General features: G+C 41.8%; 1 protein-coding gene across 1 annotated transcript; it reads left to right on the top strand.

Moving 5' to 3' along the window:
* Nucleotides 1–6,787: 6,787 nt before the first annotated feature.
* Nucleotides 6,788–20,680, top strand: GTF2A1 (general transcription factor IIA subunit 1). The gene is made up of 4 exons (XM_048484627.1): nt 6,788–7,062; nt 9,229–9,330; nt 11,449–11,670; nt 16,159–20,680. Exons 1-4 carry the CDS (start codon nt 7,033–7,035, stop codon nt 16,264–16,266), a joined length of 462 nt encoding a protein of 153 aa, XP_048340584.1. The 5' UTR covers nt 6,788–7,032; the 3' UTR covers nt 16,267–20,680.
* The last annotated feature ends 4,011 nt before the right edge of the window (nt 20,681–24,691 follow it).

Below are 24,691 nucleotides of genomic sequence, written 5' to 3'. Positions count from 1 at the left end.
CAGGATCACGGGATCCCGCACTTCCTGCTCGCTGGCTCTCTCCACCAGATGAAATCTCCGCGTGTCGTCTCTTCCCTGGGACCTCGTGGGTACGACTACATCTCTCATTAAGAACTTAAGAACATAAGAACTAGCCTGCTGGATCAGACCAGAGTCCATCTAGTCCAGCACTCTGCTATTCGCAGTGGCCCACCAGGTGCCTTTGGGAGCTCACGTGCAGGATGTGAAAGCAATGGCCTTCTGCTGCTGCTGCTCCTGAGCACCTGGTCTGCTAAGGCATTTGCAATCTGAGGCATTTGTAATCTGACATCAAGGAGGATCAAGATTGGTAGCCATAGATCGACTTCTCCTCCATAAATTTGTCCAAGCCCTTTTTAAAGCTATCCAAGTTAGTGGCCATCACCACCTCCTGTGGCAGCATATCCCAAACACCAATCACACTAAACTGAAAAAACAGGAAAAATAATAGCATAAAATGGGAAAGGAAGAAGACAATTCCGAAGCAACCTCATGAAAATAAGCATAAAGATTTTAGCTAGTCCCTAAACCTCCACAAATTGTGCAGCTTACAACATTTTCCTCTTTTTCATTTTATCTTCCTAAGAGCCCTGAGACATAGGTTACACTGTGAGGGAGAGACAGGCCCAAGGCTACCTAGCAAGATTCCATGATGGAGTGGGGATTCAAATTTGGGTCCCAAGATCATTGTGAAATTGCTAGCCCAGTTTTATATTCTGCTTAATTACACCTACCACAAAAAGACAACCAGAGCTTCCACTGCAAATAGCACTGGGGGTTGGGTTTTTACATAACTTTGTCCAGGTTGTTCCTATTCCTTTAACTATTGCAACTCCCAACATTGCCTTGAATCGGGGACTAATTTTGAGACCTATAGCTTCATTTTCTGTTACAGACTACCTTAACTAGCACTGCACTTTTTTGAAGAGCTCCAGAAGCACGTTTGAAATGCCACCACAGGTATTTGCAATGGCACCCAGCTGCCACAGGGCTCAGCTTCTGGGTTGGGGTGCTGTGACAGCTGGCTGCCGGGGTAGGTCCCTTGGCACTGGCATCTGTGCCACTCTATGAGGCGGTGGTTGCACGAATGCTGGCACAACCTTTCTGCCACTTCCAATGCAGCTTCAGCCCTCCTCCTTTAAATTGCACAGTACATGAAGTTGTAGCTCTCCAACAATATAACAACTGAAATAGGTTTTAACGAGCCACCCAGTGCTTTGTATTTTTGCGTTGTCCTTGGCATTCACCAAAGTAATGTCCTTTCATCCCCAGATCTTTACAAAGTGTTTTACGATGTCTGAAAGGATACAAAGGAAAGACGATATTCCAGAGATAAGCATCTGCATAAACTGGTACATTAGATCACATAGTCATTTTGGGTATACATGAACACTGCAGCAAATAGGAAGTTCAGGTGTACCTTTAGACAGTGGTGGGATTCAAATGATTTAACAACCAGTTCGGGTGGACTACCTTTAGAATTTGCACATGATACACCAGAAACCATACTTTACAGGCATTTAAGCTATCTGACCAGCTAAAAAAATAAGCTCACACTGGCAACTTTCTACAAAGCCATGATTTGCAGCTTATTGTATCACTGATTAAGTTGTTGGCAAGAGATAAAGCACGAGATCTATTTTGTATCCATGCTTAAAGAGAGTATGAGTTTGTCAACAAACCCAAACCAAAATCATGTAGAGGAACATGACTAGATAGTATCGCAGCCAGGAATAATAGAATATGATGTAATATGGCCTAGATGTAGCTGTGACAAAATCTTGCCATCTTACTTCAGTTTCTCAACATAAGCCCTAATTAGAGTATCATCCATCTGTGTTCATAGGAGATGATATTGAAACTGCCCCACCTTGTTTAACTTCCTAAATACAAATAACTAGAGAAAAACAGAAGAACTATCACATTATTTTGTCTGCAAATGAGCAAATTTAAAAATTATAAAGTGCCCTGGGGATGAGGGATGCCTTCACGATTGATCAGGGGGGAAATTAACACCTTTAAAAGTGTTTAAAAGATTGTAGTGTTTAAAAGATTGTAGCCAGCATAGCAGTAATCATATTCAGACTTTTAAGGTACAAAATGGATTCTAAGGCCCTTTCCGCACGGGTGAGAAAGAGCACCCCAGGGAAGCTAAAAACGGCGTCCCTGGGGAGGGGTTCGCACGGCTGCTGCATTGCTGCAACGTCAGCCTCCGCTTAACACCAGGTGGCCGCGAAGGCAGCTGCTTCCAAACCTTCGGCTCCCTGGGCGGGGTTTTCTGGCAATATTGGCGTCTTCCAACTTTTACCATGTGAAGCGGCAGCTGGCCTGGAAAGAGTGTCATTTCCTCCCACACCCGTCCCCGGGCATACTAACCTCGTTTCCTGGCTTCCGGCTCGTCGCAGAGGCCAGGGGACACGCCCCCCTGGCCTGCGACTCCAGAGCCGTCACTCCAGGCTGCGGGGGTGTGTCCCATGGCCTCTGCGACGAGCTGGAAGCCAGAAGACAAGGTAGGCGTTCAGCGACGGAGCAGCCTGTGCAAAGGCTGGTCCGCCGCCTGCCGCCCTCCCAGGACCGTCCATGCAAACAGTCCCGGGTGGGTGTGTGTCAGCATTGTTTATGCCGCCGCACCCCCACATCGTTGCAGTGCGGAAAGGGCCATTGTGTTATATGTGGGAAACTCAGCATGGCATGGACAATTTGAAAAGTTTAATGATGCATTTTGAATGCCACATTTTACTATTCTCTGCTCATGGGCATATGTACCAAAAATGGCACCCAGGGCAAGCACTGAAACTGCCCTTCCCCCAATCCAACAGGTCTTCCTCATCTTGTTAGACCAGCTCTCCTGCAGCCAGGTATACCCACTTTTTTCTCCAGAGAGCCAGACTACCTGTCATTAAGAAGAACTGGTACGCTTGGCATCTATGATGGCCAGGTCTACCCATTGCTTTCAACTATGAGTGAACCAATTCTCTGGAAAGCTGGTCAAGAAATGATAGACATGTCAGTCAAGGAGGGTAGACCTGTTACTGTCAAGAAATGATAGACCTGGCAGTCAAGGAGGCCTGGTCTACTCATTGCTTTCAACCACAGGTAGACCAGATTTCTGGACGGCTAGTGTGATGCTTGCTCTTTTATTTCTTCATAAATAAATATAATAGATGCAAAATAGTGTTTAATTATTCCTTTCTATCTCTATATTTTGCTGGCACTAGGAATTTAATTCCAAACCCCTTTATAATTTCTCCTGAAGTAGTGTGTCTGAGATTTAAAGCAGTTTTGAAGGGCTATGTCAGTGATAAAGCGTGAACCTTTTGAGGACCGATTTTACCCAGGCGCTGACACGACCCAAAACCCACTTATTTATTGCAAAGTGCCAACACGGCAATTTAACCTGAATAACCCCCTCGAGCAGGGGCCAGCATGCTGTAGTCTCCAGCAAGTCCCACATGTGCCGCTCTGCACCTCTCTAGCATCTCTGCCCCCTCTGCCTTCCCCCCGGGCAGCAACCACCTAAAGTACAGGCACCAGGCCCACCAGCCGAGTCCCCTGCTTGCTGAGGTGCACGCACATCAAGTCCAGTGGCCCAGGCCAGCCTGGATGTGTGTTTGTGGGAGGCGATTTCCTCCCCGCCCCCACATGACGAACTCTGTGCACACGTGCCTACAGAGAGGGCTCTGAGTGCCACCTCTGCCACCCGTGCCATAGGTTCACCACCACTGGGCTATGTGGTCCTGAAGAAATTACTAGTGTGAGATTGCAGATTACTAAAATTTTATTTATATATATGTCCTTCAGTTTAAAGGTTTCAAGCAATAATTTACAACAAATAAGAGAGGCAACAATCTTACGTTGAGGTGGTTTTTACATCAATCCACTCTCTGCTCTTCATTTCTGAAACAATATTAGGATTTGACTCCATTTTTATTCTCAATGTTTCTTCATATTTCTTTGGCAATTCTACACTTCATATAATACTATAACACAGTGTCAATCAATCAGATCGCTCTCTCGTCCCCCTTCATTTTACAACTTACCTGTCATTCTAAAGAAACACACACGTAACATTTAAAATTGTGACAGCTGGTCTACCTGTGGTTGAAAAATATGAGTAGACCTGACCGCAGCGGAGATTAGGTCTACTTGTTCTAGTATGATGTGAATCTGAAATACATTTGATCCTAATGTAAACTTGTGTGATCTGGGCAGTTAGGCCCACAGTTAGGCCCACCAACCACTGAAATCAGAGGTCTTAAGACAACTGAAGGACAGCAGCCTTACAGTGCCATTCAAGGCAGAGTTATCATACCCTTCTAAAACTACTGACTTCAATAGACTTAGATGTATATAAGTCTTCTTACTGTAATCCTAAATTTAATTACAAGGAAACAAGTCCCACTGAATTAAAAATTTGCTTAAGTAAATGGGATCAGGCTTAAAAATAATGCTCTACATTATACTTGGAAAGTGCTTTTAAAGAGTGCTCCAATACACATTAAAGTGAATAAGATTTCTATTTAAATTTTTCAATAATATTTTAATCCATTTTTCAACGGGCTGAAATGCCATGGCTAAATTGCCTGAATTCTCATAGAATCTGACAGCAAGATGGCACATGCAACTATGTGAACTTTAAACTAACAAAAGGTACATTGCTTGAGGCAACAAACATATAATAATTGGAAGCCTTTTAAAAGACATCCAGCTTGATGAAGAGTTCTGGAGGAAGTGAAAGTTTGCAAGTTGTTAGTATGATTTTGAATGGTTGTAATAAGAGGATTTATAATAAGAGATTTATACCCCCCCCCCTTTCTCTCCTGTAAGGAGGCTCAAAGACTGACAATTGCCTTCCCCCCCACCCCCTGCAACAAATACCCTGTAAGGTGGGTGGGGCTGAGAGAGCTTGGAAGAGCTGTAGACTAACCCAAGGTCACCCAGCTGGCATGTGTTGGGAGTGCACAGGCTAATCTAGTTCCCCAGATAAATCTCCACAGCTCAAGTGGCAGAGCGGGGAATCAAACTCTGTTCTCCAGATTAGAGTGCACTTGCTCTTAACCACTATGCCACTGCTGCTCTTAAAAAGTATTGACATGGTTTGTTTTTAGATTTTAGTGTGGACCATCATGATGACCTGGAACCTGCACTGAGACGACAGAGGGGTTCTTCAATTGGAGGAAAATGGCTCACAATATTACCCAGTTTGACTTCTGTAGATACTTTACCTAGAATACAGTCTAAAATTAATCTCTGGATTTGTTCAGTTTTTCTTCCTGTTCCTGGGCTTTGAAAGGACATGCCTTTGGACCGAGAGGGTCCTGATGGACTACTGGTTTTTATCTTCAACTGGAGCTGGCTGTTTCCCCTTCTTTTCCTAAAATCAGAAGTGCAACCTGCTACTCCACTTCAACCCAGCATCTGTTGAAATGTTTGGATTAAAAATCTACAGAGGTAATTCGCCAGAGGTGTTAGGAGCACGTAGCTCTTCACACACAAACACCCTGCCTTTAACCTCCCAGAGAAGAGTACTTGACTGTGAGTCTGCACACTATTCTGTGTTATTTTGTCAGTCCTAATAAAAAGGGGTGGCATGGGTTTTGTTTAATGTTTAGGTTCAATGGACTGCATGCAAAATCCGAATTGTGTGTTTTTTAATTGTTTGGATGACAAATGCCACTCCAATTAAAGCAGATGGCACTGCAAAGTCAACCTTTAAAAATGTGGGAGTCCTTCTCTAGAGTTGAAGTAGTAGCCCGATCAGTGCTTTTGTTGTAATTAATGACAACAGTTGCTTGCTAAAGGGTGGTGGAAGACTACACGAAATGTTACTGGCCCTTCGTTTTTTTAGTAGAAAATTTTATTTTACAAACACAGTCAAGAGAGAGAAAAACCCCTAATCTCCCATCCCCCGCTATAGTAACACTAGTAAAACACGCACACACACATTTCGAAGACATATTTATATGGTGACTTCCAGCTATCTCATTTTGGATCGGAACACAAATCTAACTTTGTGTTTATGAGCAATATCTGCATTTCTTTCACGTTCAGTTCTTCTTATAAAACTGTTTTAGTCCAGTCCGCTGTTTTCATTTAAATCTCAACACTTATTTCTCTATTTGTATATGCTTTCAGTGGGTAGTCCACAAAAGATTTCCAGTCCTTAAGGAAAAATGTCCTTGCCTCTTATAAACACCGTCAGCCATGCCATCTCCGCATATCCCTGACTGCAACTTCCGGTTTCAATTCGGACCTAGAAAACGACACCCTCGTGTTCAGCTCCTTAGTTCCTTGCCCCACATATACCGGCGTTCACACGGGACTCGGAAGTGAAATCTGTGCCTCTCTCTTCCCCCTCACGCCCATTTTGGGCGAGTGATAGCATGATAAGAGACGAACGATGTACAGTGGGCCGCAGCTGTTCTCGCGCCCGCGAATCTGCCGCTGCCACGAGTCGTTGGCGTCGACAGTGGAATATAAACCGTTGGAAACGATCACGAGGCCAACGACTATTTCGCGTGACTCTTGAGCGTCCCCCCAACGCCCCCCCCCCCCCGCATTTCCCGCGTTCGCCTCCTCTCGCTTCCGCCTCAGTAGGCGTCACGGCGCGCTCCTCACGTGACCTCACGCGAGCGGGGGCGGAGGAAAGGGGGGGTGGCCTCCGAAGTCTCGCTCCCTCTCGCGGCCTTTCGCTCTCCCTCCCTCTCTCGGCCTCCCCCTTTCGCAGACGGCTCGCGCAGCTGCTCGGCACTCGCTATATAAAGAGGCGACGCGGGCAGAGCGGGCGGCTGGCGGCTGCAGCCCGAGGGCCGCCGTGGGAGGCCAGGCCGTGGGGGAGGGCGGCTGACGCGCTTTCCCCTCAGCCGCTAGGCACCGAGGGGGGCGGGAAGCCCGTGAGGCGAGGCCGGGGACGGAGGGAAAGGGGCTAGGAAGGGAGCGCGGCCGTTGTTTGGGGGGGTGTCGCCGCCGCCCGCTCCGAGGGGAGACTGTCCTGCCCGGGGGGTGGCGCGGGACATGGCGAACTCGACTAATACAAACCCCGTGGTAAGGACCAGGGCTGGGCGGGGGCTCGTGAAGGGAGGCCGCTCGGGGCGGGTGGAGGGCGGCGGCGGCGAAGGAGAGAGGCACGAAATCCTTCTGGGCGGACCCCGACTCTGGGGTGGGGGGTCTGAGCCCCGCTCGGCTTCGGCCGACGGGGAAGAGCCGGGGTCCGCGGGGCCGATCAGGAGCCGCTCTTCGCCCGCAGGTCTCTCTCCCCGGCTGGGGGACGGTGGTGGGCCGGCTGCTCTCTGGCTTTTCCCTCTGAAAGAATGCTTGTGTGCCTTTTGATTTTTCTCCTTTCTCACTTTAAGATGTTGGGTGGTCGACACCATCTGCGGGAGCTTCTTTTAGTGCAATTTTTAATATATATATGATCTGACGGTGACGGAAGGTTGAAAAGCACTTTTATTGCCTCAGGCTGGCAGAAGATTCCCCCCTCCTCTTTCTCTCTTCGCTCCCCCACCCTTCCACTCTCCAAATATATATATATTACATTGAGAGACCAGCTTTGCTCCGAAGGTTTTTTATTTTCTTTGCTCAAGAAGGCTTTAAAAAAAAAGCAACGAGCCACCCCTCTTCTCTTTTCCCGCCTCCTTTCTCTGCTTCCCGTATCGGCTACTACAACCGAGGCTGAGTCTCGGGTTCACAGAGGTTTGCAACAAGCAGTCACACGAGAGAGAGAAAAAAAATCGCCCCCTCCCCCGGTCCTTTTCTCATCACGATTTTATAATGTCTTTAAAAAAAAACCCAGGCAAAAACCACCCCCGAAATCGTTGCAGACAAACCCGGAGCTGCCCATTTTCGCCGCTTCTGTTTTGTGCTCTCGGATCCATCATGGCTTCTTCCCCTTTTGCTTTCCTGCCTCCCTGCTCCTTGTGTTCCTCCTCCCCGTGGCGGCCCTGTTTATATAGAGCCATTGCCGCTCTCTAATATAGACTCTGCCAGGATGGGAAGGTGCTTTCCAGCCCCACGTCACCGCCTCTCCATTTAAACACCACATCGGCCTTTAAATAGGGAGAGAGCAGCCGGGGAGGTGCCTGTGCTGGTCGGGCTCAGACTGAACGGTGCTCTCTTTGTCGCTCACCAGCCTGTTCTTGCTCGCGCGCTCTTGCATGTTTAAATCTGTTGCTCATTTCTAAAAACAAAGTTGCTGCAGCTGACAAATGGCCAAGCGGATGGTGTGCTGCTAAGTTTTGGCTTCTCCTTGGGATCTCCCAACACCTTGTGCAAAAGGAGAGGACCGATTTCCTTCCTCATTTTTTGGAAAAAAAGCATACCTTATGTCTTCATGTTGTTTCCTGTGCACGTTTACTTGGAAGTAAGCCCCGCCGGAGTTGATGGGGCTTATTTTGTGTAAACGTCTACAGAATTGTCAGCTTGCGTACAAAACAAAGATTGACCATTATAATTTTATGTGATAAATTTGATTATGACTCCTTATCTTAAATGCCTTTTGTGCTGAGTGATGATGGGGTGGAATAGCCTGTTGATTTTGTTGTTCACCCCAGTGGCCGTTTGATGCTGAAATGTTTGGCTTTATGCTTCTTTTGTTCTTTGATTTGTAGTTTAGTTAAAGTGAAGTAGCTGTCTCTATGGCCTACTTTAACTTGATAGTACTAAATTATCTTGACAACTTGACATTAAGCACAGTTACTTGGAAATAACTCCTAATAAATTAAATGAGATTTGCATTCAAGTAAATATGGATAAAACTGTAATCTGAATCTTGTTTGAGGTCTAAAGAGTTTGTGAGCTGAAGTTTTATTCCAGCTGACAATTGGTGTTTGGCTTGATTAAATTGTGGGTTAAGATGACTTTTGAGTGAGAAATGAAATGCATAATCCTCCTAACAGAGATTGTACTTTTACTACGAATATATGCTTGAAATAGAATAGAGCAGTTTCTAAAATATATGAATGGTTGTTTTTGCAGTAAAAGCACTATTCTCTATGAATAGTGTTGTAATACTAACAGATGAGATACTATAATTGAACTCTTGTTTGATAGACTCATATTAAATTATGCAAAGGTGATCTGAAACTATTATCTCTGATACTAGGTCATCAATTCATTATGTTGCAGATAAACACAATATTTCCTCACAATGTTTTGGAATGTTGCTAGCATTGATTTTTGTTTAATAAGCAGATCTTGTACTTTTTTAAAAAGCCTAAACTATATAGGTCTGTGATAGAAGATGTTATCAATGATGTCCGAGAAGTCTTTCTGGATGAGGGTGTTGATGAGCAAGTCCTTGTGGAACTGAAAACGGTAAGTTATGTTCATTGCAGGTTACTTAGTGGGCAGGTCACAAAGCCTCTGCATGTAATCTGTGGGCCTGCCCTCCCTAATGGCCACCCCTGCCTTTTCAGTTGCACTCTTCTGTATTTTGAAAACCAAAATTGAACTCTGGAAACATCTTCCATTTTGTACAGTAGCTGGTATTTTTTCATCACTGCATGCATGTGCTGGTCAAGTGCCTAAACAAAGGTTACTATAGTGAGTTTCTTTAAAATCTTAATGTGTGATTAGAGGGAGTAATAGAAAAGGAGAGGTGGTGAAAACGAATGTGACCTCCATATGCAAAGGTTGTATACTTTTGAATGCCGTTTGCTTGGGGTTCATAGTGGAATGAGCTGTGTCCTTTTTGTTTCTTAAAGAAGAGGAGTCTGGATTTTTACCCTGCTTTTCTCAATCATAAGGAGTCTTAAAGCTGCTTACAAGCTCCTTCTCTTCCTCTCCCCACAACAGATACCTTGTGAGATACATGGGGCTGAGAGTGATTAGCCCAAGGTCACACAGAAGGCTTCATGTGTAGGAACAGGGAAACAAATCTAGTTCACAAGAGTTCACATTAATGTAGAGGAGTGGGAAATCAAACCCGGTTCTCCAGATTCGAGTCCACTACTTTTAGGCACTATACCACACTGACTACTGGTGTCTCAAAAACATCTGGTTAGCCAATTTAGAAAGTGGAACATTGAGTTAGTGTGTGCTAAGGTCATAGTTTGCCTAGTGTACAAAAAAACCCTGGATCTCTCTTGCATGGGTCTCTCTAGCAATTAAATTTGGACTTGTCACCATACTAAAAAAACATGGATTTAGATCATCAATAAGAACTTTATATAGGGGAAGAGCTTTACTTTTCTTTTTAATATCTGTACATGAATTAGCCAAAGGGCTTCATGTACTTCTCCAGAAATTCTTACAAGATCATGATATTGCCGTATTGCAAGTTGGAAGTAGTGCTTGTTTGCAGAGAAAATGACGCTTTTAACAAATGAGCCTTCAGGAGCTTTCTGCCTCACATTAGTGAAAGGAGCTATTGCTGGGCAGTTGGTGGCATTAGGGCAGACAGGGTCTAGTCCAAGCCTCACCAACAACTTCTGGAGACCTTTACTTCAGGAGGTGAACTGGTTTAAGTATTCTTTTCTTTTTTTACCTACTAGCTCTGATACAACCCAGGATCAGTAATGTGTGTGTCAGCCTTTTGGCTTTCAAAAGCTGCCTTTCTGTTTTTTCGCCCCTCCATTCTCTAGATTTTTACTGTCATTTTTTTCTGGGTGTTCTATTTTTGGGGGCTTTCTTTGATTTCTGGATCTGTACCATGATTGATCATTAATACAGATCAACTTATTACTATTTTCTTTTCTGTGTTTTTTCTCCCTATTTTCTGTTATGTTGTTAGGTTTGGTAAAAATAATAAATTAAGGAAGTAGTACTTGCTTGTTGCTACCTATTGAATTCAAAGCTTTAATGAAATTTGAACTAAGCAGATAGTCAGTTCATATTTCCTCCTCTAAAATGATGCATCTAGTATTGTAGATGAAATACAATTGCTGTAATATAACCACATCACTGTTTAATAAAGATGAAAAAAACAACCTAGTGTTTGATTTTTAAACAAAATGAAGATTTTGCTTCAGAATTACGTCCTCAACATTTTCTTCTCCACTTACAATGCGATTATATTGGAAAAGATAATGCTCTGTTTCAAATGAAATTTTAGTAAAGTAATATATTCATAAATATTCCAGATATTGCCAGCATTTCCCAAAAGCAGTAAATATGCTCTGAGAAAGCAGAGCATTGCATGTTCGTTTCATTTGTTCTAGTGTTGTGTACATGCAGTATAATTTTAAGTAAAAGCTGCTTTCTCATGCTGCTCTCCCTTTCCAGTGGAAACTGCCTCTACCTATCTGCTTTAAGAATGTTATTCTTGGCTGACAATATAGTTGGGTAGAAGATTGTAGAAGTGAAATAAAGAAGAGAACAAAATGCAGGATCTCTCATTTCCTTCACTGGAAATTGAATAGATCAATAATGGTGTATACTTGTAAGCTGCTGGGTTAATCATTTGTTAGAAGCGTTTCTTTTTTTTTATCACAGCTTTGGGAGAACAAACTGCTTCAGTCTAAAGCTGTAGATGGATTTCATTCAGAAGAACAGCAACTTTTGTTGCAAGTGCAGCAACAACAGCAGCAGCAACAACAACAGCATCATCCTCATCACCATCACCCGCAACCACAGCCACAACAGACAGTGCAGCAGCAGTCCCAGACACAGCAAGTTCTTATTCCTGCAACACAGCAAGGTACAAACACATATTTTGTAACTCTTCTCATAGTATCATAGAGTTGGAAGACACCAGAAGTGCCATCCAGTCCAATACCCTGCCCCTCAGGAATACACAATTAAAGCATTCCTGACCATCCAGCCTCTGTTTAAAAACAACCAAGGAAGGAGGCTGCATATTCCACTGTTGAACAACCCTTACCATCAAGAAATCCTTCCTAATATTTAGGTGAAACCTCTTTTTCCATAGTTTGAATACATTACTCTGTACCCTAGTCTCTGTAGCAGTAGAAAACAAACTTGCTCCCTCTTTAACATGACATCCCTTCAGATATTTAAACATGGCTATCATGTCACCCCTTAACCTTCTCTTCTCCAGACTAAAGATACCTGACTAAAGATATCCAGCTCCCTAAGTCTTTCCTTGCAGGGCATGGATTCCATACCTTTTACCATTTTGGTTGCCCTCTTCTAGACACATTCCATCTTGTTAATATCCTTCCTGAATTGTTCCCAGAACTGGCCATTCAGAATAAAGTGATACTATTATTTCCCATGATATGGACACTATACACCTCTTGATGTATCCCAGAATTGCATTGGCTTTCTTGGCTGCCACAAAACACAGTTGACTATGTTCAGCTCATGGTCTGTTAAGACTCCCAGATCCCTTTCACGTGTACTGTTGTCAAGCCCTGTATCACCCATCTTAAATTTGTGCATTTCATTTTTTCTGCCTAAGTGTAATACCTTAAATTTCTCCCTTTTTGTTAACTTTTGCCCAACTGTCTAATCGGTCAAGATCATTTTGAATTCTGACCCTGTCCTCAGCGGTATTTGCTACCCCTCCTAATTTGGAGTCATCTGCAAATTTGATTAGCATGCCCTCTATTCCATCATCCAATTGATAAAATTATTGAATGGCAGTGGGCCAAGGATAAAACCCTGTGGCATCCGCGTTGGTGAGTACCCTTTGGGTTCAATCAGCCAACCAATTACAAAGTCCACCTAACAGTAGCTTTGTCTAGTCCACATTTTACTAGTTTTTTTTGCAGGAATATCATGAGGGACCTTGTCAAAGGCCTTACTGAAATCAAGATCTGCTACATCCCGTTCATCTACAAAATCTCGTCACTCTATTTTTAAAAAGCGATAAGATCAGTCTGGCATGACTTATTATTGAGAAACTCATGTTGACTTTTAGTGATCACGGTATTCTCTTCTGAGTGCTTATAGACTGTCTATTTAATTACCTGCTCTAGAATCATTCCTGGTATTGATGTCAGTCTGACTGGGGGGTAATTGTTTGGGACTTCTTTTTTCCTTTTTTAAGATGGGGACATTTGCTCTCCTCCAGTCTACTGGGACTTCTGCTGTGTTCCAGGAATTCTCAAAGATGATTGCCAGTGGTTCTGAGATTCCTTCTGCAGTTCTTTTAATACGCTGGGATGTAGTTCATCAGGCTCTGGAGATTTGAATTCATTTAGAGCAGCCAGATATTCCTTTACTTCCTTTCATTTATTCTGTGCTGGATTTCCCCTACCTCATCATCATCTGTTCCATTTTCTCCAGGCTGAGTACTGTTTTCCTTTTGGGACAAGACTAAGTGAAAACAGGCTAGCTTCAGTTTTTCACATTTAAACAGACCCTGCCCCATTTTGAAGTGTCAGAGAGTCACAAGTAGCATCCAAAAGCATAGTATGATTATTCAGAGCACTAGAAAAAGACTTTGGGAGGTAGCAAACATTTTAGCCACTCAGCTGCCCTTAAAACTATATTGATTTTTTTTTGTAATCATATATGAAGATGTTACTGAAGCTGAAGAATATGCAAGTAAATGAGGACTAATGGTCTGGCAATGAACTGGCTATTTTGTTGCAACTGTTCTACACATTTACGTAATTGTTCTACATGCAAACAAATGAACGCGTCGCACACAGGCGATGGCAATCACGCTAATGCACCAATATATTGAATAATAATGTAAAACACAATGGTAATGTCACCAATGACAATTCTCATATATTCATAACCAATAAATTCAATACCATAATAATACAACGTGATTTTCAAAAACATTTGAATATGGTGTGGCTTCTCAAGTTCCAGTAGACCTGAGAAGCTGTGGTGGGGAAAACTGAAATTTTTTGGGTTCAGGTTTTTAACACCTGAAATAATCTGGTAAAAATTACTGAATTTAACTAAAATTTACCCAATTTACTGTAAAAAATTACCAAAAATTTCTAAGTTTTTAAAACTCGAATCCAAAATTTATTGATAAAAATTACTGGTGCTTACCTTTACTCAAACTTCTTTTCCCTTTTTACCTCTTGTATTTCCTGCTTGTGCACCATTCCTTTCTCCATTTCCAGAGGTGAAATGAAGCTACAATGGCCATTTTGGATTAGCTGAGTTGCCTAGGCAATCTAAAATGGCTGCTGAGATTTTTGCATTTTAAAACTGTTAAATTTTTCTCCTACATGGCCCTAATCTGTGAATTTAATTATCAGCATCTACAGCCATCTTCAGAATTAGATATTTTAGCTTTGGTGTTGACTTGATCTGTACAACAAATCAGTAGAATTCATAATTCAATTTTTAAAAGGTGGATTATTATGTGTTGTGGTGTGTACACAGACAGTTTTTAGAAACAGCCTCCTGAAATCTTTGTTTACAACATAGAAGCATTGGCAGTTGCATTCATTCATTGCTGTTAATTCTGAGCAACCAGGAATATTTAGAAATTGAAAACTTTCCATGAGAATATGACGCACTAGAAAGTTTTATGTCTGTTCTTATATGAGGTTGCTTCATACAGAGCCATCCTTGGACCATTATCCTAGTAGTTCACTATTGCTTGACTCAGTAGCTTGCTGGTCTTCCAGAGATAAATGTTCTACCTAACACCTACTGCTTGAGAGCCTTTAAATCAGATGGAACTCTTCTGTATGGGAAGATACAAGCTGAACCTACATGTAGTCCAACCAGTACACTTGGAGCATTTTTCTATTATCAAAGTACTGCAGTTGGAGTGTTGGGAGATGGGTCATTTCTAAGGAACAGAAGTATTTCTAAAAGAGAGATGCCTTGGGCCCCTTTCAGTACCTGAGTAATAACTGTGCATTTATTGTGCTGTCAAAAAAATGTCTGGAAAAGCTTACGTGGACTTGAACCAGTGTCCTAACAGGAGGATTTGAGCCAGTGTCCTCAGCAGCCACACTCAGGTGTCTTAGGTTATGTGTCCTCAGTATTTGCTTTTCATTACAAATCATTTAGGCCGAGCCAACCCAAGCACACAATCTCTGCATGCCAGACTCTAGTCTTTGAGCTTTCTCCTTAGATTGGTCAACCTCTTGTTGGAAGAAATTTCTTGGAAAGTTTTCCCTTGATTTCTGCCTGGAACATACTCTTTAATTAATTCTGGCCTCACTGCTCCTGGATTGTTGCCTGGGACTTTACCGTGACCTGCTTTGGACTATGCTTCTGCTTTTGGCCTATGGATTGTAAGCCATCCCCTGCTTGGAGTCTGACGCTTGCTGAGAGTTGATTGATTGATTGTATCCATTTGATCTCATCTGGGTTTCTAACTGAGGAGTGGTCAAAAAGCCTCAGCTATGGGACGCTGAGAATTGCTGAAACAGATTACTTTGTTACTGGCTCTATATCTGAAGTTGTTGGTTGTTAATGTACAGAGCAGCAGTCAGCTTTCTTTATCTAGGATGAACACACACTAGTTCTGCTTCGCTGTGGGGTTCTACTGCCAGAATAGTTGCTTTTGTAACTTCCATCACATGTGAACTGCTTTTCCTAATGTAGATTTGGCACTACACTACTACACTGTTGACACAGAAGTTGGCTATGGTCCTGAGCTTGTCAAATGAAGAAGAGTTTCCTCTTCATCAGCTGGAATTCCTTCCAGACTATATTTGGCAGGATATTCAGTGATCCTTACAAGTATTGCTGTGCTAATCCTGTGATGTCCTGGGATCAGTGTTAATTCCATAACCCAAAACTGCCTCAGCAAGGACAGGAAATGGAACAGTGCCCTGAGAGGAGAACTGTTGAATTTTATTTTGTTATTTATTAAAACTTGTATACTCTTTCTTACCTTGCGGTTCAGAGTAACTGAAGGATGTTGAGGATTATCTAGGCCAGGGGTAGGGAACCTGCGGCTCTCCAGATGTTCAGGAACTACAATTCCCATCAGCCCCTACCAGCATGGCCAATTGGCCATGCTGACAGAGGCTGATGGGAATTGTAGTTCCTGAACATCTGGAGAGCTGCAGGTTCCCTACCCCTGGCCTAGACAGAATGCTTAAAAGCTGTAAGTTAAAAGGCAAGTCTGTTAACTGCTGTTGGATCTAGGAGTGAAGGTGCTGCAGCAGCCCTGCATCCTTCACACGCAACAGCTTGAATCTTCCATTATATTACAGTGTGTGGAAAGGCTAGGCAGACCGGACCAAATATGATTTTCAAAGCTAGAACTGGGATGTTTCTCTTAAACTTTGTCTTTCACTCCTACAGATTCACAGAAGTAAGAACAAGTGGAAGTTTCACCTCAAAGACGGCATCATGAATCTTAATGGAAGAGATTATGTATTTTCCAAAGCCATTGGAGATGCAGAATGGTGAAGGTTTCTCATACAAACTCAGAGCAAAATGAAAAAGCAGAAAAGGTTAAGACTCAGACATACAATTTCAGCAGGAATGTATTTCTGCACACCAGAGAAGAACAGTAGAACCGAGACTACTAGAACAAAGAAATAGCATGGCAATTTAGACACTGCTTCAAATGGGAAAACTGAGGCATTGGTGCAGCTAGCTATGCCTGAATGCCGGTTTTGTATGAATACCTTAATTAACCACTTCTACCTATAGATAAAGGTAACTAGCATGTGAGGCTTAATCTCCCTTTCCACTGACTTGAAGGAACTCTTCTTTTACGATAATATGGAAAAAGCTTAGCGTGTCTTTGTGTAAACTGTGCTGAACCATTCCATCTGGGAGTGGAGTTGGTGAGAATCTTGGTTAAACTGTGTGCAGGCTTCTAACCAAATGGTAAGAACAGAAACATTGAGTTCTAATTACCTTGTATGAGTAAACTATTTTTAAATCTCTTGTGCTGGGCCATGCATAACTTTACAGTTTTAGGCCTTTTATATAAAACTTTGATCCCAGTACCAAAAAAATGTCATTTGTATTTAAAGGCAATTTAATAATTCTCAGTGTGTTGATAATTCAGAAGGATGTTGTGCTTTTAAGGACCTGCAGATGGCAACTGAGAGTCAGATAACTGTCTCCTTGCTCTGGCAAAAGGGTTCTCTCGAGAAAAGCTGCACAAAGTGGGTCTGTGTACTGAAGATTAGTTGAGAGTCTTTTTAAAAAAGAATTCCTCCTGTTAATTTGACATATTCCCATTGCCAAGTGAAGGTGTGCTGCTGGGGACAAGCTCCAGGTGACTCTGCACTTTGGAAGAGGGCGTGCAGTATTGAAAGAGCTTCCAGTTTCCTTTGACTAGTTTTTTTGCGTGGGGAGGGAATTATAATTACTTGGTGAATACAATCACACTAGCTCTAACAATTCTATAAGTAATTACTGCAATAAATAGCAAGACATTGTTGGAAGGCTCTGTGACAATGGGAATGGGTCTTTGGAAATCAGATTTTCAAAAATACAGGATTTCTATTGGGATGGGGCTGAAATTCAGCCATGATTGAGGAAGACGTGCTCTTCCGGGTGATTTACCATTACCAGGTAGATCAATAGTGTGCACAGAAGTTGTCTGAAAAGCAGTGAAGAGAGGCCAGGAAGAGCGAGCTAACAAATGGGGAGTGACCATGAATCCTCCTATCTAATTTCGAATATTTCTGTTCTTGTGGCAAATGTAACTTTTAACTATTTTTACTAAAGAAAATTGTCAGTATGTTTAGTCAGCACTAGTTCTATTCGTTGTCTCCCAAACTCTCTTCTTTGCATTTCAATTTTGATTTTGAGTGCATTGGTTATTTCTGCTTGCAGGAAATCCATTGTACAGTGCAATGAGCAATTAGGTTTTTTTATGCCCAGGGTATTGCTAAAGCTGGCCAAATCTGTATATTCTGCTGTATAATGACATATGTAAAACATCTGAATTTTTATACCATGTAAACATCATTGGGTTTTTGTTTTCTGGTTATCTTCACCACCTGCTGAAACTGCAGTTCTCTTTAGCTGCAGTTTTTGCTCAGGACTTGAAGATGTATTTGTGCATAAATAGCTTGTTCCCACTGGGTAAAAGCAAGGTAGATTTTTGAAGAAATCATACCACTATGAAACATGCGAACATTATGTGATTATATTGAAACTAATTTTCCCTTGCACCCTTCTGTGTTTCATGGCCTGTTCACAGTATACTGTAGCCTTTAAGTTTGACAGCACAGGCTTAAAACCAGTCCCTTAACACCACACTGTGAAACCCAACTACATTGCAGTTTACTGTTTGTTACTGGAACCCAGATACTGTACAAATGTGTTAACATTGTGTACATCGTGGGCACTAAATAGCTGCTTGTCTCTAGCCTTTTTATTTTATTTTAAAGGATACTACAGCTTTAAAAGTGAGTTACAGATAGGTCTATATGGAGCAGGCATAGTGTCTTGCAAATTACCTATGGGTTGATGAGGGTGTTTTAACAGGAGGACCTGTGAAAGAAAGAGAAAGCCAGTCAAACCTACCAAACCTGTGCTCTTACTTGCTTCATCAAGTGTTCCTTTTTAAATCAAAAGGCATGTTTAAATTTCATTTTATTGTAGCAGCTTGCTGTAAGAATGTAGTTTGCTTACACTTATTATTGTACTTGAATTTTAATCATGGTTTTAACATTGTAATTGAACAGACAATTTTGTTAGGCTTCCATTAAATCATCATTCCTTTTGTGAGGGCAGGGGATTCCCATGACTAGTCCTTAAGCTTTACTTAGATCATTTTGTTTTGCTTAGGTCCACAATTTGTTTAAATTGAAATACTGATCAGTTATCTCTACTTCTGAAGCAATTAATGGTTTGCAAGAAGGGCTTATGTTTAGATTTGCACAGATAACAGGAGCACCTTTTAACTTTTAAGATGTATGTGTGGGGGAAAATGGAATGGCTTTAATCAAGCTAATGGAGATTTACAGAGTAATTGCACAAAGGTGATTGCCTTTGCAATCGTCAAATATTCCTGTTTATGTAGACATGACATTCTAGGCCCATTGGTTTCCTTTGGCAGTGGACTTCCTACAGAATTTCAGCTGTAACTAAACATTTTGAGGATGTCATTGGCTTTCTGTATGTGCAATCATTTGAAGCATCTATAGTAAAAGTTCTCTTTTAAGGAAGGTTTTTAGCGATACTGTCACAAAGAACTTTATATTGGACTATTTAAATTTAATGTGTCAAATGTTTCCCCCAACTGTTCAGTGGCAAAGAAAATTTCTGTCTCCCTTGCAACTATTCACAACCTGTTTTTGTCATCAGTTGTTTCCCTGAAAATGAATCATGATTTCACAAAAAACAAATATTGTGGCTACCTGATTTCTCAAGGGGATGAAACTTGTGATTGAAGCACAGTTGCTGGAAAAAACAAAGAACATGCAACATGTGATATAGCCAGACTTGTAGAAATGTTGTCTTTAATTTTAAATAGTGTTAGCACCTCTGTGTTCATTTCATGCCTATCTACATCAAACAGCAATAATGTCCCCATCAAATTACTGTTGGGTCAAACTCTGAAGTTCCAATGTGGGGGGGGGGGGTAGTCTTTTTTATTTGTTCATGCTGAAACTCCTGCTTGAAAATTCTCTTTTGGTTTGGTTTTGCAAAATTCAGAAAGAAAAATAGCAATTCAGGACATAGTGTTGAAGTACGGCTGCCCTGCCTTAAACCAGAACTGCATGAGATGCTGGATGTTCTGTGAATAGAGCTCCCAGCTTTTTTTTTCCCTATTAAACAAATAATCAATCAGGCATTGGAAATAGTTCTCATCAGCACCATGAAGCTTCCCTTTGAACTCCCCAGGACCATTTTAGATAGGGAAAATAGCATGATGGAGGAGGGCATGAACCCATTTCCCCTCCACAGCTCCAATTAGAATTGGACCCACACATACCTATTTTACCCGGCTTAAGGGGGGCTGAACACTGGCAGCTCAGTTCATGAAAAATCCACCAACTTGCTTAGATCTGCCTTTAAATGCGGTTGTAAAATCAAAAGGCTCTAGGTAAAGTTTGACTTGAGATTTCCACTGTTTTCCAAAACTAGACATTTGAACCTTTTGGCTCTCCATTCTAAAGTAGGTCAGTTATGTTCAGAAAGCAAGGTTGGATTCTGCACAGTCTCCATCAATGGAAGGAATTTCCAGAAGTGGAGTGGGATTTCTGCACATAAATTTTTCTGCTGCAACCCATAATGCTCCTTGAAATGCTGTTCCTGAGAGAGGGGACATCAAGGAACAGTGGAATCATATCTACTGCAACTGGTAAAATTTGTTATCAGCAAGAACATTCTGTTAGATCCAACCCGAAACTTTTGCTGTGACAAAGGTTATTGGCCTTGTTTTCCAAATGTTCCTTAATTTGTATGCTACAAGAAAAGTGTTTTTTTTTTTAAGGAAAAAGAGTTGCAGGCTAGCCGCATATGAGACCATGACATCTTCACTTGCTCCTGTGTGCCTCGGGTACAAATACAATTTAGAGGGGTGGGAAATATGCTTAGTTGCTGTTCTGAGCTATGATTGTCAACTGCTGTTGTACATATACTGTTATGTGTAAGGGGGTAAATATATTTATTATGTTTGTAAAATTCAGTCTGTACAATTGAAGATCAAGGATTCTTTTCCTGGGATGTACAGGATGTGTTTCAAAGGCCATGCTTGGAATACAATTAGAATACTTAGTATTTTGATGTACTAAGACCTATTTTAAGTTTAATATTTTGCCTTTGCAAAAACTTTAATTAAAGATGTTATTTAAAATAAGCTTGCCACTTTTGTTTACTATTTTATGTATTAAAATACTTTTTATGTGTAGTACAGTTGTGTTTATTATGACAGTTCTGCAGATGACAAAATTCTGAACATTTACAATCGAATCCTGCAAAAAAAGTGACACTTCAGGTACAAAATTTGTAGAAACCTTCAGAAAATAATTTCAAATCACTATCAAGCCTAATTTTCTTTATGCATTTAATTACCTGAAATGGTGTTTGGCCCATGAAAATAAGAAGCAATAAGAATTGAAGCAATACAATTGAAAGGTTAAAAGGTGCACATACTTGAGTATGATCAAATATGGTAGTACTCCACACCTTTCTTTAGTATACACAATTTTAATTTTAAAAATTTGAACATACTCTTGCTTGATTCCTATGAAGGCCAGCAACATCCTTGGTTCAATGAAATCACCCTTAGCTAAAAGTTGGCATAACTCCAGGAGCAAAAAGGTGCTTCATGGACATTCTTTTCTCATGAAGTGTTTGCTCCTTTGAAATCTTATTTGGTGTTCTGGTGTCCAGGGAGATGGATTAAACTGTACAAGAAGCAGTGTAAGAGAACCAAATTATGACTGTAAGGCAAGACTAGTGTGATATAGCTTATAATGGCTCTCATGCAACACCTTTAACGAAAGGAGGCTAACAATTCATTTATTACATTTATATACTATTGTTGCTGTGCAGTTTACAGTTAATGAAAATTTTTAGAATCTCCAGTTGGAACAGCTAGTGAAGCATGTAAGCATTATAAAAATAGCCACATGGTCTTGATTTATGCTTGGGACTAGACAAGCAATGGTCTAGGAACCTACAGTTATTATCCTCCAGATGTTTACAGATACATTGACTTCAGGAGTGACTGCTATCTCTTGGCCAAGATGTGCCAACTCCAAACAGTGATGACTACCTCATAACCTCTAGCAAGGTAACACTTTTTCAGTCCCTCACCTACACGTATACATGGGCTAGAGAGTAATAAGGGTGCCAAACCAGATTTTTAAAAGAACAATTTATTTTAAATTTTGAAATAAGTTAAATAATAGAAAATTACCTCAAAGAGTGAGGTCGGAGATTTCTGATCTAACCTAGCTTTCTAACTCCAGAAAAGGAAAGGACTGGGGAGTTTTTAACCCATCCTGCAATTGCTCAATTTAGTTTATATTGAACTATCAAGCATCTATCCAGGGTAGAAAATTAGCATGCAGGCATTATTCCGAATTGTTAAACCGAAAAAAAGTCAGATAAATATGTTTTCATAAATAAAAAATAATTATGAAGAGTATTTGATTTGTCCTTACTCCATAGATAATACATCTGTAGTCTTTTCTCACTAATATCCCTGCTTTCTTAACAAAAATAAATATATGCTCTTTGGAAGGCTGAAATGCCTTCCTTGCTTACTTGCAAGCATCCCCAAATGCTTTGGAAGTGTGATGGTATTACTTTCAGAGGGGATTGCTCACTTGGCATGGTACTGCTTACCTTGGAGGTTTCTCTAGACCCCTCACATTTCTAAAATGGCCATCCTCTACCACCAACTTAATTTTCTGTGATATGCCCATTTATCCCTCACTGTGCCCTCTTCCCTCCCAAGCTGGATGTCTGCTGCTTTCTTCAAGAGGTCAGTGCTGCTCTTTCTCTGCATAAGAGCATAGTCCAGTTACCCGTAGGAAAGGGATGGCCACAAAGTAATGTGAATCGAATAGAAGGTACCAAACTGAAGCACTAACATGTGGAGTTAGTGCCAAGTATTTAATGGAACTATATTGTTGAAGGCTTTCACAGCTGGAATCAACTGACACTGGTGGGTTTCCTGGGCTATGCGGCCGTGGTCTGGTAGTTTTAGTTTCGCCCACAACTGTGGCTGGCATCTTCAGAGGCATATCATGGTAAGATATGTTTCTGTCTAACTGCCCAGAACACTCAGCCCTGTGCCATGGAAAGAAACACATCTTAGCGTGACATGCCTCTGAAGATGCCAGCCTTAGATGCGGGTGAAATGACCACAGCCACACAGCCCAAAAAACCCACAACAGCCATTCTGGATGTCACCTAGTGATTTTGATACAAAGGAGGAAGCAGAGTAAGGGCACGCCATTGCCAAGTTAAGGAGGCTGCAACAACTCTTAAAACATGTTGTCTTTTGCTGATGGGCTAAAAGAGAAAATAAGTTCAAGTATGGTAGTTATAATTTCGGTGACATAGAGTTTCTAGATAACATTTCATATTTGTTTACTGTCGCTCCCCCTAGATGGCAGCAGAAGTACAAAAAAACCCAAAGCACAAAAATTCTCAGAAAAATTTAGAAAGAAAATGTGGGGAAAATTACAGACATTTAATCTGAGTTTGCAGAAGGCTGTCAAGTCTCAGTGAGTGCCAAAGGCTTGCAGAAATATCACAACATGCCCAAAATGTCTTAATAAAGCAGCATTTCACATATTGCACAATATTCAGGGATTGACAGAATACTTAGGGAGAAAAGGTCTCTGAAGAAAGAACAGGAATGGGTTATTTAAATAACATTTGCTTTTTCAGTGGTAGTGATCGTGGGAAGGCAAAATTGCTACCTTGTGAAGCATTTCTAAGGGCTCAAGAAACACCAGTATGTGTGACTGTGAGTTGGACTGAAGTATCCCTTGTGCCAGACAGGCCCTAAGTTACATGCTAGATCCAGCAAAACCCTGGTGGCACTCTGTAACACCTCAGTTCCCCATACAGGGAAATGAAACGAAATGAAAGAACTAATATCCCTGCATTTGCTCTCTTTAAGCCTAACTTCTCCAGTACACGGAATCTATTGCTGCATTTAGTGGTTGTGGTGGGTTTTCCGGGCTGTGTGGCCATGGTCTGGTAGATCTTGTTCCTGACGTTTCACCTCTTCAGAGGTGTTTCGCCAGCCACAGACGCAGGCGAAATGTTAGGAGCAAGATCTACCAGACCACGGCCACACAGCCCGGAAAACCCACCACAACCAGTTGAATCCGGCCGTGAAAGCCTTAGAAATCAATAAGTTTAAAAATACTTTGTGTCAAATCATATTCTTTTGTTTTCCTGCTTTGTTTTCTGCTATGGGGAAAAGATGGCAGATCCAAGTCATAGTTTTTGTATGGCTATGCCTCCCAGTTTGGAAGCACATCTCCTTTCTTTCAGGTGCAAGGGGCCGGATTGAATAGACTGGGAGAAGGGAACCAGCACCCCTTCAGCAGCAGGACAGTCTCTCTCACTTCACCCCCCTGCTGAAACCAGAGTCGTTAATTCTGAGTTGATTGGGCAATTTTTATTTTCTTTTAAGAAGGCCCATTGGTAGCTTCTTTCAATTTAAAATGTGTACATGCAGCTAGAATTACTCAGACAATATTGAGATATTGGCCTGGAGACAGCAGTTGGCGACTTCTATTTTGAAAAGAATTCACCCTGATTCTCTGAAAGCTTGGTTTTGAAAAGAGGTCTTGCAGCGTCACACCACTTACCTGCTTGCTGTTGCAAAAGGATGAGAATGGTGCTTCAAGGCCAGTGATGCAGTTGTCATTGCTCTGGGACAGGTTCTGCACATTATAAAGGAGTTGCCATAATACAGAGGTTCTAACTACCAGCACCTCTTCACTTGAGAGGAAGTGCTCTCTGACTCACAAAAGCTCATACTGAAATTAACATTGTTGTGTCTTTCAGGTGCTGTGGAATTGTTTTATTTTACTACAGAAGGCTAACATAGGTCGATTCCCCACTTAAAAAATGAAAGTAGATAAAAACTGGTTTGGTAAGATTCGGACCTTTTAAGCACGGTTTCATGGTCCCCACTGCAGCTTCCCAGAAACACAGCAGCCACGCAGGAGTCCCCACTGTCGGTGGATCAAACGCACAATCCGCTCAGGGGCTATCCTGATTGGCTGCTGCCTTGTGCTGGGGCGAGAATTTTTTAAATTTTCAGATCCATGTCTCTGCGAGCATGCGCAGGACAACCCTACGTGGGAATGAAGAAAAGTTTCCATGCTGCTTTGTCCCCTCATGTCCATGTGGATACGACATTCAGCGTTTCATTGTATTGCCT

This window comes from Sphaerodactylus townsendi, linkage group LG02 (genome assembly GCF_021028975.2).
Source record: "Sphaerodactylus townsendi isolate TG3544 linkage group LG02, MPM_Stown_v2.3, whole genome shotgun sequence".
NCBI classification, from domain to species: domain Eukaryota; kingdom Metazoa; phylum Chordata; class Lepidosauria; order Squamata; family Sphaerodactylidae; genus Sphaerodactylus; species Sphaerodactylus townsendi.
This window is presented reverse-complemented; position numbering and strand designations above follow the sequence as displayed.